The sequence below is a fragment of the Rhinoderma darwinii genome (assembly GCF_050947455.1).
Source record: "Rhinoderma darwinii isolate aRhiDar2 chromosome 5 unlocalized genomic scaffold, aRhiDar2.hap1 SUPER_5_unloc_3, whole genome shotgun sequence".
In the NCBI taxonomy this organism is placed as follows: domain Eukaryota; kingdom Metazoa; phylum Chordata; class Amphibia; order Anura; family Rhinodermatidae; genus Rhinoderma; species Rhinoderma darwinii.
Window position 1 is genome coordinate 1052699 of NW_027461787.1, and position 15936 is coordinate 1068634.

At 50.5% G+C, this 15936-nt stretch overlaps 1 protein-coding gene across 1 annotated transcript in view; it reads right to left on the reverse strand.

Moving 5' to 3' along the window:
• Positions 1-1879: 1879 nt before the first annotated feature.
• Positions 1880-15936, reverse strand: part of AGAP3 (ArfGAP with GTPase domain, ankyrin repeat and PH domain 3) — a 125552-nt gene continuing 111495 nt past the window's right edge. The window contains exons 8-12 of the mRNA XM_075847580.1: positions 12722-12876; positions 12546-12636; positions 10933-11155; positions 2738-2993; positions 1880-2658 (exon numbers count right to left, since the gene is read on the reverse strand). Coding sequence (XP_075703695.1) covers positions 2515-2658; positions 2738-2993; positions 10933-11155; positions 12546-12636; positions 12722-12876 — 869 coding nt within the window. The 3' untranslated portion in view covers positions 1880-2514. The remainder of the gene's footprint in view (positions 2659-2737; positions 2994-10932; positions 11156-12545; positions 12637-12721; positions 12877-15936) is intronic.

Below are 15936 nucleotides of genomic sequence, written 5' to 3' on the forward strand. Positions count from 1 at the left end.
GCCGTCCTGCAGCCCTCACTGGTCACACGAATCCTTTCTATGCACAATATTTCCTTGGTCTGTAATGACTGCTCTGTAGATGTCGGTTTCTTAGTTAGTGGTACCAGATATATATAAACAAATCACCGAAAAAAGAACCAGATCTACTTAAAATCAGTGAAAAAGCCCGAACTTCATCATACAAAGGCAGGTACAATCATCATCATTGCACACAGATGACGCTCCTAGAAGAGCCAACCATACGGTCTAAGTGTAACACACCAAGTACTGACCCCCTTGTACCCCTCACCAAGTACTGACCCCCGTGTACCCCTCACAGTACTGACCCCCCTGTACCCCTCACCAAGTACTGACCCCGATGTACCCCTCACCAAGTACTGACCCCCGTGTACCCCTCACAGTACTGACCCCCGTGTACCCCTCACCAAGTACTGACCCCCGTGTACCCCTCACCAAGTACTGACCCCCGTGTACCCCTCACAGTACTGCTGGGCAGTCTTCTGATCTGATATTATGGGGGTAACTAATAGACTGTATGCCAGTGGGGTGCGCTACTTGTAACCGTGTGACTGGCTCTTCTAGGAGTGTCATCTGTGTGCAATGATGACCCTGAGCAGCCCCCTCCTCATGAATAATAGGTGTGGTAGTGGATGTTCATCAGTATTTGCACCTGGCAGTCTCCCTCTATGGAGCATGGTGTCCTCATCCTGCTGGGACTGCTGTTTTTACCTGCCCTTGTGTGGGAAAGTTCGGCCTTTTTCGGTGATTTCAGAGATATATATATATCTATATAGAGGCGGCTCTTCTTTATATCCTTCATATCGTTGGTTGGCTTTTTCTGTATGATACGACCCCCTCCCATCACGTGTTATAATCCTTGGGCTGTTTTCGGTCGGTGAGATGTGGAGCGTACGTCAGCCACATTTTCCGGACCGAACAGCTGAGTGAGCCGGAGTTGGCAGCATCAGAGCCCCGGCCTCCCCGCGGGAATACTGTCCCATAATGTAGTGACTCACGGGTGACTACCATGCCAAGGGTCCGGCTCCCTGAATGGTGTGTGGTCCGAGAAATGCAGCCGACAAGCACCCCACATCCCAGCAACCAAACACGGCCGTGTGAATCCAGCCTCATGCCGTAGAAATATCCGATTATTGCTGCGATTGTACGGACTAGACATTGGCTGTAAACACGATTGCGTGGGACTTGGCTCTTTGGAGGGGACAATCATTAGGCTCAGGCTAAACACACACTTTTTGGAGCGAGACTTTTTTTCAAGGAGTAATTAGAACATTTCCAAGCGATTTTCATGCTACTTTATGGAGGAGGTAGTAACGACTACTAGATAATGGTTAGGGACCCGCCGGACTGGAGCGTTGATGAGATTTTCAAGCTACTCAATGCATTTCTATAGACAGCGATGATAGAGCGACTTTTTGAAGTGAGAGTCTAACGTGGCCAGACACATGCGATAGGGTCAGGCCACAGCGACTTCTCAGGGCTCTATGGCAGCGGCTCATCTCCCGTGGGAACAAAGGACTGGGAATGTTAAAACCCAACACACCTGATCCTTTTGCCCCCGGACATTTGCCATACACACTGGATTGAGGAGTTCGGCCAAGTTTGATCTGATGTGTATGGCCTGAGGTGTAAACAGGATTGTACTTGGCTCGTAAGACCAGACAAACTTTAGGCGTAAATACGATTGCGTGATAGAAGTAAAGATTGCTATCACAGAGGTTGGCCACGTTCGAATGAAATTTGCAAAACGCTCACCCCCTCATCTGTGCCCCCCTCACCAGACAATATTGAAATGAGGATCGTTTTGGTGAGCTAGAGTCCCAGCGGGCACGACGAGATGGAGAAGATGACATCATACACGTAAACATAAACGGCTTCATTTCTGACCATCAATATCTCAGTCTTGTACATATATTACATATTTACATATATATATCGTCACAGAAACACAGACACATATAAGGCCGGCCGATGGACATGTACGGACCAGCATTAACATATATTGGAGGAACGTACAACATATTCACACAAGACTCAGGTGCCACATACTCCGTATTACGAGGAATGGCCCGGAGAGGACGTCAACACCATCGTCAGTAGAGCGACCTCACAGAACAACGATCCTCTCTGCACCTTCCACACCAGTGACAGAAGGTTTGGACGCGCGCGCTTAGACTGTACATTAAATATCTGTAACGTACAATTATTTATACTAGAGTTAAATACACAACTTCATGAGCCCAGTCTGCCCACCCACAATGGTCCATGATAGAAACGATGGAGGCTTCTCCGAACCTGCAGCTTCGACGCAAAGGAAGGTCGAATCGTGGGGACTTGGGAGGGAACATCCAGTATCCTGAGAATCAGAGAGGATTATCTTTTCTAAAAGGCTTTAAAACGACCGTCAGAGCCAGTCACCAAGGTGAGAATGTCCCCTGCTCACAGTCAGACGAGACATGCCCAAGTCACACAGTCTGGAGATCAAGTTCTCAAGGATCAAAGAGCCGGGGTTGGGCTGCAGTGGTCATTAGGGCAGCCATACTGGAGAAGAACCTCCGCACACTCTGCACTGCCTGCCCGATGGGCATACGCCAGCGGTGAGAGCCCCCGAGCGTCACAACACTTGGCATCCACCCCATACTATGGAAAGAAGAAACACAGGTATAAGAACAGGATGATATCCCAGCTCTAGCCCAATGTATTGGTTCCCATCTCTCACCCAGATCAGAAGCTGTGTGCACACAACATTGGCCATTGCTGCAGACAGATGAAGAGCCGATCGACCATCTCCATCACCGTATGTTTCGTTAACTTCCTCCTTGGTCCCATGAGTGAGAAGTGTAACCACCATCCGTAAATCGTCCTCCACCACAGCGCGCAACAGCTGTTGTCCAAGAGGCACATCAGATGCCGGCAGAGGGCACAAAAACAACTTCTGCTCATACTTTGCCCGAATCCAACGTTCCTTCTCTTCCCTGCATCACAACATAAGTTAATATGGATTATGGGTATTTCCACCAGATGGGGGAGGGAACACAGAGGGTAGAGAGATGGAACACTAAAAGTAAATGAGGTTGCAAACGTGGAAGAGCGGGTGGCGAGTGACGGTCATGTTACGGGGACACGGAGGTTAGACGTGATGTCACTCCCTGAGCCGGCACAAGACATCTGCTGACGGTTAGACACATGTGCTGTCTGACCTACAGGACCGCAGACCTCTCCATACACACGATGACCACCCCCCATAAGACACCAGAGACGGTTAGCTCGAAAAATGGTAAACGTTTAAATTCCTTTTAGTTACGTCCCATTGTGCCTCAGGTACACCAGTTATTTCCAAAATATTTTTAGTGACATGATGTGAGCAAGGAAACAAGGGACATGAGTGAGGAGAGTCTGACACCTCGAAGCTATTGGGAAATCTGTGTCAAGGGGACAAGAGCCCCAAACTGCTGCAATGTAAAAACCTCTGCAGTGTTACCAGGACTATGGGGGCGCCTGCGCGGTGGAGGGGCACATACACGCTATGGGGGGACGGCGACGATTAAGGGATAACTGAAGTATTTCCTATAGGAGAGTCTATCCAGGCCTAATAGATTCCAGTTCCCTTTTTATCTCATCGATGTAAATAAAGTAACACAAATAACATTCGCTGGTCTTTGTCCTTTGGGCAGTGGGTGATGGGTCTTCGGTCATTCTAAAATACGCCACCTCTCTGAGTGACCATTGAGACCACTATAACAAGAGAAATAATATCTAACCCCCAAGATCTAGTCAAAAAAGTACAAATCCGAGCAGCCAATGCCCATGGTCATTCCCCATCGTTCACATAATATCCCAAACCCACAGCAAAAATCCCCAGTAACCATCCCCCGCATATTCATGGACGCATTGCAGGACCAATCTAATGTTTGGACAGTTCTTGAAGCTGAAACTCTGAGCGATGATCTTAGGCAGATCCTGGTCGGCTTTCAGAGCTGTTACAATTTATTTTATTCTTTGCCTTCACTATAAAAACTGGAAAAGATCAGGATAAAATGTAATCACTGGTTCAGCATTCTCCAACATCCTTCAGATCAAAGTGTCTATAAGATGAGGAGCAGAGGATCGTGACGAAACCAAAGAGGAATAAGCGGTGTGAGCCACGACCAGGTGATATCGTTACATGTCAGAGAAAGTGCTCGAATATAACGTCACTATACGCGGGAGAATGAGAGGACGTAACGTCACTATACACGGGAGAATGAGAGGACGTAACGTCACTGTACACGGGGGGAATGAGAGGACGTAACGTCACTGTACACGGGGGGAATGAGAGGACGTAACGTCACTATACACGGGAGAATGAGAGGACGTAACGTCACTTACACGGGAGAATGAGAGGACGTAACGTCACTGTACAAGGGAGAATGAGAGGACGTAACGTCACTATACGCGGGAGAATGAGAGGACGTAACGTCACTGTACACGGGGGGAATGAGAGGACGTAACGTCACTATACACGGGAGAATGAGAGGACGTAACGTCACTTACACGGGAGAATGAGAGGACGTAACGTCACTGTACAAGGGAGAATGAGAGGACGTAACGTCACTATACGCGGGAGAATGAGAGGACGTAACGTCACTGTACACGGGAGAATGAGGGGACGTAACGTCACTGTACACGGGAGAATGAGAGGACGTAACGTCACTATACGCGGGAGAATGAGAGGACGTAACGTCACTATACGCGGGAGAATGAGAGGACGTAACGTCACTATACGCGGGAGAATGAGAGGACGTAACGTCACTGTACACGGGAGAATGAGAGGACGTAACGTCGCCTACACGGGAGAATGAGAGGACGTAACGTCACTGTACACGGGAGAATGAGAGGACGTAACGTCACTGTACACGGGAGAATGAGAGGACGTAACGTCGCCTACACAGGAGAATGAGAGGACGTAACGTCACTGTACACGGGAGAATGAGAGGACGTAACGTCACTGTACACGGGAGAATGAGAGGACGTAACGTCACTGTACACGGGAGAATGAGAGGACGTAACGTCACTGTACACGGGAGAATGAGAGGACGTAACGTCACTGTACACGGGAGAATGAGAGGACGTAACGTCACTGTACACGGGAGAATGAGAGGACGTAACGTCACTGTACACGGGAGAATGAGAGGACGTAACGTCACTGTACACGGGAGAATGAGGGGACGTAACGTCACTGTACACGGGAGAATGAGAGGACGTAACGTCACTATACGCGGGAGAATGAGAGGACGTAACGTCACTGTACACAGGAGAATGAGAGGACGTAACGTCACTGTACACGGGAGAATGAGAGGACGTAACGTCACTATACACGGGAGAATGAGAGGACGTAACGTCACTGTACACGGGAGAATGAGAGGACGTAACGTCACTATACACGGGAGAATGAGAGGACGTAACGTCACTGTACACGGGAGAATGAGAGGACGTAATGTCACTATACGCGGGAGAATGAGAGGACGTAACGTCACTGTACACGGGAGAATGAGAGGACGTAACGTCACTATACGCAGGAGAATGAAAGGACGTAACGTCACTATACGCAGGAGAATGAGAGGACGTAACGTCACTGTACACGGGAGAATGAGAGGACGTAACGTCACTTACACGGGAGAATGAGAGGACGTAACGTCACTTACACGGGAGAATGAGAGGACGTAACGTCACTGTACACGGGAGAATGAGAGGACGTAACGTCACAATACGCGGGGGAATGAGAGGACGTAACGTCACTTACACGGGAGAATGAGAGGACGTAACGTCACTATACACGGGAGAATGAGAGGACGTAACGTCACTTACACGGGAGAATGAGAGGACGTAACATCACTGTACACGGGAGAATGAGAGGACGTAACGTCACTGTACACGGGAGAATGAGAGGACGTAACGTCACTGTACACGGGAGAATGAGAGGACGTAACGTCACTGTACACGGGAGAATGAGAGGACGTAACGTCACTGTACACGGGAGAATGAGAGGACGTAACGTCACTGTACGCGGGAGAATGAGAGGACGTAACATCACTATACGCGGGAGAATGAGAGGACGTAACGTCACTATACGCGGGAGAATGAGAGGACGTAACGTCACTGTACACGGGAGAATGAGAGGACGTAACGTCACTGTACACGGGAGAATGAGAGGACGTAACGTCACTGTACACGGGAGAATGAGAGGACGTAACGTCACTGTACACGGGAGAATGAGAGGACGTAACGTCACTGTACGCGGGAGAATGAGAGGACGTAACGTCACTGTACGCGGGAGAATGAGAGGACGTAACGTCACTATACGCGGGAGAATGAGAGGACGTAACGTCACTATACGCGGGAGAATGAGAGGACGTAACGTCACTATACGCGGGAGAATGAGAGGACGTAACGTCACTATACGCGGGAGAATGAGAGGACGTAACGTCACTGTACGCGGGAGAATGAGAGGACGTAACGTCACTATACGCGGGAGAATGAGAGGACGTAACGTCACTATACGCGGGAGAATGAGAGGACGTAACGTCACTGTACGCGGGAGAATGAGAGGACGTAACGTCACTATACGCGGGAGAATGAGAGGACGTAACGTCACTGTACACGGGAGAATGAGAGGACGTAACGTCACTGTACACGGGAGAATGAGAGGACGTAACGTCACTGTACACGGGAGAATGAGAGGACGTAACGTCACTGTACACGGGAGAATGAGAGGACGTAACGTCACTGTACACGGGAGAATGAGAGGACGTAACGTCACTGTACACGGGGGAATGAGAGGACGTAACGTCACTATACACGGGAGAATGAGAGGACGTAACGTCACTGTACACGGGAGAATGAGAGGACGTAACGTCACTTACACGGGAGAATGAGAGGACGTAACGTCACTGTACGCGGGAGAATGAGAGGACGTAACGTCACTGTACACGGGAGAATGAGAGGACGTAACGTCACTGTACACGGGAGAATGAGAGGACGTAACGTCACTGTACACGGGAGAATGAGAGGACGTAACGTCACTTACACGGGAGAATGAGAGGACGTAACGTCGCTTACACGGGAGAATGAGAGGACGTAACGTCGCCTACACGGGAGAATGAGAGGACGTAACGTCACTGTACACGGGAGAATGAGAGGACGTAACGTCACCTACACGGGAGAATGAGAGGACGTAACGTCGCTGTACACGGGAGAATGAGAGGACGTAACGTCACTGTACACGGGAGAATGAGAGGACGTAACGTCACTGTACACGGGAGAATGAGAGGACGTAACGTCACTGTACACGGGAGAATGAGAGGACGTAACGTCACTGTACACGGGAGAATGAGAGGACGTCACTGTACACGGGAGAATGAGAGGACGTAACGTCACTATACACGGGAGAATGAGAGGACGTAACGTCACTGTACACGGGAGAATGAGAGGACGTAACGTCACTGTACACGGGAGAATGAGAGGACGTAACGTCACTGTACACGGGAGAATGAGAGGACGTCACGTCACTGTACACGGGAGAATGAGAGGACGTAACGTCACTATACACGGGAGAATGAGAGGACGTAACGTCACTGTACACGGGAGAATGAGAGGACGTAACGTCACTATACGCGGGGGAATGAGAGGACGTAACGTCACTGTACACGGGAGAATGAGAGGACGTAACGTCACTTACACGGGAGAATGAGAGGACGTAACGTCACTATACGCGGGAGAATGAGAGGACGTAACGTCACTGTACACGGGAGAATGAGAGGACGTAACGTCACTGTACACGGGAGAATGAGAAGACGTAACGTATCTGTACACGGGAGTATGAGAGGACATAACGTCACTGTACACGGGAGAATGAGAGGACGTAAACGTCACTGTACACGGGGGGAATGAGAGGACGTAACGTCACTGTACACGGGGGAATGAGAGGACGTAACGTCACTTACACGGGAGAATGAGAGGACGTAACGTCACTTACACGGGAGAATGAGAGGACGTAACGTCACTGTACACGGGAGAATGAGAGGACGTAACGTCACTTACACGGGAGAATGAGAGGACGTAACGTCACTTACACGGGAGAATGAGAGGACGTAACGTCACTGTACACGGGAGAATGAGAGGACGTAACGTCACTGTACACGGGGAGAATGAGAGGACGTAACGTCACTGTACACGGGAGAATGAGAGGACGTAACGTCACTATACGCGGGAGAATGAGAGGACGTAACGTCACTGTACACGGGAGAATGAGAGGACGTAACGTATCTGTACACGGGAGAATGAGAGGACGTAACGTATCTGTACACGGGAGTATGAGAGGACATAACGTCACTGTACACGGGAGAATGAGAGGACGTAACGTCACTGTACACGGGGGGAATGAGAGGACGTAACGTCACTGTACACGGGGGAATGAGAGGACGTAACGTCACTTACACGGGAGAATGAGAGGACGTACCGTCACTTACACGGGAGAATGAGAGGACGTAACGTCACTGTACACGGGGGAATGAGAGGACGTAACGTCACTTACACGGGAGAATGAGAGGACGTAACGTCACTTACACGGGAGAATGAGAGGACGTAACGTCACTGTACACGGGAGAATGAGAGGACGTAACGTCACTGTACACGGGGAGAATGAGAGGACGTAACGTCACTGTACAAGGGAGAATGAGAGGACGTAACGTCACTGTACAAGGGAGAATGAGAGGACGTAACGTCACTGTACAGGGGAGAATGAGAGGACGTAACGTCACTATACACGGGAGAATGAGAGGACGTAACGTCACTGTACACGGGAGAATGAGAGGACGTAACGTCACTGTACACGGGAGAATGAGAGGACGTAACGTCACTGTACACGGGAGAATGAGAGGACGTAACGTCACTGTACACGGGAGAATGAGAGGACGTAACGTCGCTTACACGGGAGAATGAGAGGACGTAACGTCACTGTACACGGGAGAATGAGAGGACGTAACGTCACTGTACACGGGAGAATGAGAGGACGTAACGTCACTGTACACGGGAGAATGAGAGGACGTCACGTCACTGTACACGGGAGAATGAGAGGACGTAACGTCACTATACACGGGAGAATGAGAGGACGTAACGTCACTGTACACGGGAGAATGAGAGGACGTAACGTCACTATACGCGGGGGAATGAGAGGACGTAACGTCACTGTTCACGGGAGAATGAGAGGACGTAACGTCACTTACACGGGAGAATGAGAGGACGTAACGTCACTATACGCGGGAGAATGAGAGGACGTAACGTCACTGTACACGGGAGAATGAGAGGACGTAACGTCACTGTACACGGGAGAATGAGAGGACGTAACGTATCTGTACACGGGAGTATGAGAGGACATAACGTCACTGTACACGGGAGAATGAGAGGACGTAACGTCACTGTACACGGGGGGAATAAGAGGACGTAACGTCACTGTACACGGGGGAATGAAAGGACGTAACGTCACTTACACGGGAGAATGAGAGGACGTAACGTCACTGTACACGGGGAGAATGAGAGGACGTAACGTCACTGTACAAGGGAGAATGAGAGGACGTAACGTCACTGTACAAGGGAGAATGAGAGGACGTAACGTCACTGTACACGGGAGAATGAGAGGACGTAACGTCACTGTACACGGGAGAATGAGAGGACGTAACGTCACTGTACACGGGAGAATGAGAGGACGTAACGTCACTGTACACGGGAGAATGAGAGGACGTAACGTCACTGTACACGGCAGAATGAGAGGACGTAACGTCACTGTACACGGGGGGAATGAGAGGACGTAACGTCACTGTACGCGGGAGAATGAGAGGACGTAACGTCACTGTACACGGGAGAATGAGAGGACGTAACGTCACTGTACGCGGGAGAATGAGAGGACGTAACGTCACTATACACGGGAGAATGAGAGGACGTAACGTCACTGTACGCGGGAGAATGAGAGGACGTAACGTCACTATACACGGGAGAATGTGAGGACATAACGTCACTGTACACTGGAGAATGAAAGGACGTAACGTCACTGTACACTGGAGAATGAGAAGACGTAACGTCACTGTACACGGGAGAATGAGAGGACGTAACGTCACTGTACACGGGAGAATGAGAGGACGTAACGTCGCTTACACGGGAGAATGAGAGGACGTAACGTCGCCTACACGGGAGAATGAGAGGACGTAACGTCACTGTACACGGGAGAATGAGAGGACGTAACGTCACTGTACACGGGAGAATGAGAGGACGTAACGTCACTGTACACGGGAGAATGAGAGGACGTAACGTCACTGTACACGGGAGAATGAGAGGACGTAACGTCACTGTACACGGGAGAATGAGAGGACGTAACGTCACTGTACACGGGAGAATGAGAGGACGTAACGTCACTTACACAGGAGAATGAGAGGACGTAACATCACTTACACGGGAGAATGAGAGGACGTAACGTCACCTACACGGGAGAATGAGAGGACGTAACGTCACTGTACACGGGAGAATGAGAGGACGTAACGTCGCCTACACGGGAGAATGAGAGGACGTAACGTCACTGTACACGGGAGAATGAGAGGACGTAACGTCACTGTACACGGGAGAATGAGAGGACGTAACGTCACTTACACGGGAGAATGAGAGGACGTAACGTCACTTACACGGGAGAATGAGAGGACGTAACGTCACTGTACACGGGAGAATGAGAGGACGTAACGTCACTTACACGGGAGAATGATTCACCCAATCACTGAACAGTAACATCTGCAGGTGTAAACACGGTGGGGTAAGTTCAGTATTTGTGGAGATGTGGGGGGCGGGGGAGATGTGGGGGACGACGACGTGTAGTGACATTTCTGTACTGACCTGGAGCTGTCAGACCCGGGCTTGGTATAACCCTCCGTGCAGTGCTCCCACACAGCATTGGCCAGACTGTTTCCTATCGCCATCATGACCATTGTAAGTTCCACCGGCCAGTCATCCAAATCAAGAGATCGCACTCGAGACAAGTGTGTCCCGAGGTTGCGGTGCGTCCCGGAGCACTCTATACACATCAGAGCTCCGAGGTTGAGACTGGCCCAGTCCGGATCTACGAGGAAGGAAGAGAAGTGCGGTTAGTGCTGCGGAGGGGGCAGCTTCTACCCAATATGTGACGTCATAAACAATGAGGAGGCTCCGGTAGACCTAGTGGTGACGCCGCTCGTGTTCCAGGGATTAGGGTCTTTTTTATTACACATATTATGTTGGGGCAGGGGTCCTGGGGAGTGGTCTGGAGCACAGGGCGCTCTGTACATAAGGGAAGGTTTTCTGCTTTCCGGATGGATCTGCTCATGTTTTGGACCTTGCAGAAATCCCATCATGTAAACGTGCCCGATCCTCTGATCTCCCCGCTGAGTGGTTTCGCTGCCCTGTCTGTGTCATATGAGTCAGGCAGCGACATTCATGTAGATTATAAAGCACCAACATATACCGCAATGCTGCACACAGATCATCATCCGTCTAATTCACCTGCAGGAGCCAGAACTGCAGGACAACAGCACACAGAAGCCCTGGAGCAGTTTACCATAGCAACCAACTTGGAATCAGATTCATTGCCATGGTCCGACTGGTTGCCGTGGTCCGACTGGTTGCCGTGGTCCGACTGGTTGCCGTGGTCCGACTGGTTGCCGTGGTCCGACTGGTTGCCGTGGTCCGACTGGTTGCCGTGGTCCGACTGGTTGCCGTGGTCCGACTGGTTGCCGTGGTCCGACTGGTTGCCGTGGTCCGACTGGTTGCCGTGGTCCGACTGGTTGCCGTGGTCCGACTGGTTGCCGTGGTCCGACTGGTTGCCGTGGTCCGACTGGTTGCCGTGGTCCGACTGGTTGCCGTGGTCCGACTGGTTGCCGTGCTATGGTATGGTTGCCGTGGTCCGACTGGTTGCCGTGGTCCGACTGGTTGCCGTGGTCCGACTGGTTGCCGTGGTCCGACTGGTTGCCGTGGTCCGACTGGTTGCCGTGGTCCGACTGGTTGCCGTGGTCCGACTGGTTGCCGTGGTCCGACTGGTTGCCGTGGTCCGACTGGTTGCCGTGGTCCGACTGGTTGCCGTGCTATGGTATGGTTGCCGTGGTCCGACTGGTTGCCGTGGTCCGACTGGTTGCCGTGGTCCGACTGGTTGCCGTGGTCCGACTGGTTGCCGTGGTCCGACTGGTTGCCGTGGTCCGACTGGTTGCCGTGGTCCGACTGGTTGCCGTGGTCCGACTGGTTGCCGTGGTCCGACTGGTTGCCGAGGTCCGACTGGTTGCCGTGGTCCGACTGGTTGCCGTGGTCTGATTGGTTGCTATGGTATGGTTGCTGTGGTCCGACTGGTTGCCGTGGTCCGACTGGTTGCCGTGGTCCGACTGGTTGCCGTGGTCTGATTGGCAGCCCACTACGTCACGTTACTGCTGCGAGATATTGTACAGTAGAAAGATGGGGGAGATGAGGGTCCGGCCGCAACTTACTGGGAGTGTCACAATCTACACACAGGCTGTTTCCCCTCACACTCCGGATGGATTGGATGGCGAGAGCGTCACTCTGACTGCCGAGACGTGTCTGGAAGGAGAGGAGAAGGGTTATGATGAGGTGCATTGTGGGTAAACGCGCCGTCCTCCGCTCAAAGCACGTTTTTTTATTCCACCTTATTTTTTGTACTCTCGCAGCTCTGCAGGCTCGCCAGGATCTGACCCTCAATGGCCTGAACCCAAAGTTCACGATCCTCGAAGAGAGACGCCTCAAAATGCCAACTCTGACCGCTCAGCGAGACAATCACAAAGCCATAAGACTCCTCGGGTTCTGTGTGGAGAAGAGACACAAAAAGACTGCCCATCACCATGGAGAGTTCCGTGCAGCGGAAGGAGCGCGGCGACAACTACAACACAGCGGAAGGAGCGCGGCGACAACTACCACACACAGCGGAAGGAGCGCGGCGACAACTACCACACACAGCGGAAGGAGCGCGGCGACAACTACAACACAGCGGAAGGAGCGCGGCGACAACTACAACACAGCGGAAAGGAGCGCGGCGACAACTACAACACAGCGGAAGTAGCGCGGCGACAACTACAAATCACTATGCTCTTACAGTAGAGGGTCCAGTCACACTATGGAGCCTCTACTGTAAGAGAAGTCACACTATGGAGCCTCTACTGTAAGAGCAGTCACACTATGGAGCCTCTACTGTAAGAGCAGTCACACTATGGAGCCTCTACTGTAAGAGCGGTCACACTATGGAGCCTCTACTGTAAGAGCAGTCACACTATGGAACCTCTACTGTAAGATCAGTCACACTATGGAACCTCTACTGTAAGAGCAGTCACACTATGGAGCCTCTACTGTAAGAGCGGTCACACTATGGAACCTCTACTGTAAGAGCAGTCACACTATGGACCCTCTACTGTAAGAGCAGTCACACTATGGAACCTCTACTGTAAGAGCAGTCACACTATGGAACCTCTACTGTAAGAGCAGTCACACTATGGAACCTCTACTGTAAGAGCAGTCACACTATGGAACCTCTACTGTAAGAGCAGTCACACTATGGAACCTCTACTGTACGATCAGTCACACTATGGAACCTCTACTGTAAGATCAGTCACACTATGGAACCTCTACTGTAAGATCAGTCACACTATGGAACCTCTACTGTGAGAGCAGTCACACTATGGAGCCTCTACTGTAAGATCAGTCACACTATGGAGCCTCTACTGTAAGAGCAGTCACACTATGGAACCTCTACTGTACGATCAGTCACACTATGGAACCTCTACTGTAAGAGCAGTCACACTATGGAACCTCTACTGTAAGAGCGGTCACACTATGGAACCTCTACTGTAAGAGCGGTCACACTATGGAACCTCTACTGTAAGATCGGTCACACTATGGAGCCTCTACTGTAAGATCGGTCACACTATGGAACCTCTACTGTAAGATCAGTCACACTATGGAGCCTCTACTGTAAGAGCAGTCACACTATGGAACCTCTACTGTAAGATCAGTCACACTATGGAGCCTCTACTGTAAGATCAGTCACACTATGGAGGCTCTACTGTAAGAGCAGTCACACTATGGAACCTCTACTGTAAGAGCAGTCACACTATGGAACCTCTACTGTACGATCAGTCACACTATGGAACCTCTACTGTAAGAGCAGTCACACTATGGAACCTCTACTGTAAGATCAGTCACACTATGGAACCTCTACTGTAAGAGCAGTCACACTATGGAACCTCTACTGTAAGAGCAGTCACACTATGGAACCTCTACTGTAAGAGCAGTCACACTATGGAACCTCTACTGTAAGAGCAGTCACACTATGGAACCTCTACTGTAAGAGCAGTCACTCTATGGAACCTCTACTGTAAGAGCAGTCACACTATGGAACCTCTACTGTAAGAGCAGTCACACTATGGAACCTCTACTGTAAGAGCGGTCACACTATGGAAACTCTACTGTAAGAGCGGTCACACTATGGAACCTCTACTGTAAGAGCGGTCACACTATAGAACCTCTACTGTAAGAGCGGTCACACTATGGAGCCTCTACTGTAAGAGCAGTCACACTATGGAGCCTCTACTGTAAGAGCAGTCACACTATGGAGCCTCTACTGTAAGAGCAGTCACACTATAGAACCTCTACTGTAAGAGCAGTCACACTATGGAGCCTCTACTGTAAGAGCAGTCACACTATGGAACCTCTACTGTAAGAGCAGTCACACTATAGAACCTCTACTGTAAGAGCAGTCACACTATGGACCCTCTACTGTAAGAGCAGTCACACTATGGAACCTCTACTGTAAGATCAGTCACACTATGGAACCTCTACTGTAAGAGCAGTCACACTATGGAACCTCTACTGTAAGAGCAGTCACACTATGGAACCTCTACTGTAAGAGCAGTCACACTATGGAACCTCTACTGTAAGAGCAGTCACACTATGGACCCTCTACTGTAAGAGCAGTCACACTATGGAGCCTCTACTGTAAAATCAGTCACACTATGGAACCTCTACTGTAAGATCAGTCACACTATGGAGCCTCTACTGTAAGATCAGTCACACTATGGAGCCTCTACTGTAAGAGCAGTCACACTATGGAGCCTCTACTGTAAGAGCAGTCACACTATGGAGCCTCTACTGTAAGAACGGTCACACTATGGACCCTCTACTGTAAGAGCAGTCACACTATGGAACCTCTACTGTAAGATCAGTCACACTATGGAACCTCTACTGTAAGAGCAGTCACACTATGGAACCTCTACTGTAAGAGCAGTCACACTATGGAGCCTCTACTGTAAGAGCAGTCACACTATGGAGCCTCTACTGTAAGAACGGTCACACTATGGACCCTCTACTGTAAGATCAGTCACACTATGGAACCTCTACTGTAAGATCAGTCACACTATGGAACCTCTACTGTAAGAGCAGTCACACTATGGAGCCTCTACTGTAAGAGCAGTCACACTATGGAACCTCTACTGTAAGAGCGGTCACACTATGGAACCTCTACTGTAAGAGCAGTCACACTATGGAACCTCTACTGTAAGATCAGTCACACTATGGAGCCTCTACTGTAAGAGCAGTCACACTATGGAGCCTCTACTGTAAGAGCGGTCACACTATGGAGCTTCTACTGTAAGATCAGTCACACTATGGAACCTCTACTGTAAGAGCAGTCACACTATGGAGCCTCTACTGTAAGAGCGGTCACACTATGGAGCCTCTACTGTAAGATCAGTCACACTATGGAGCCTCTACTGTAAGAGCAGTCACACTATGGAGCCTCTACTGTAAGAACGGTCACACTATGGACCCTCTACTGTAAGATCAGTCACACTATGGAGCCTCTACTGTAAGATC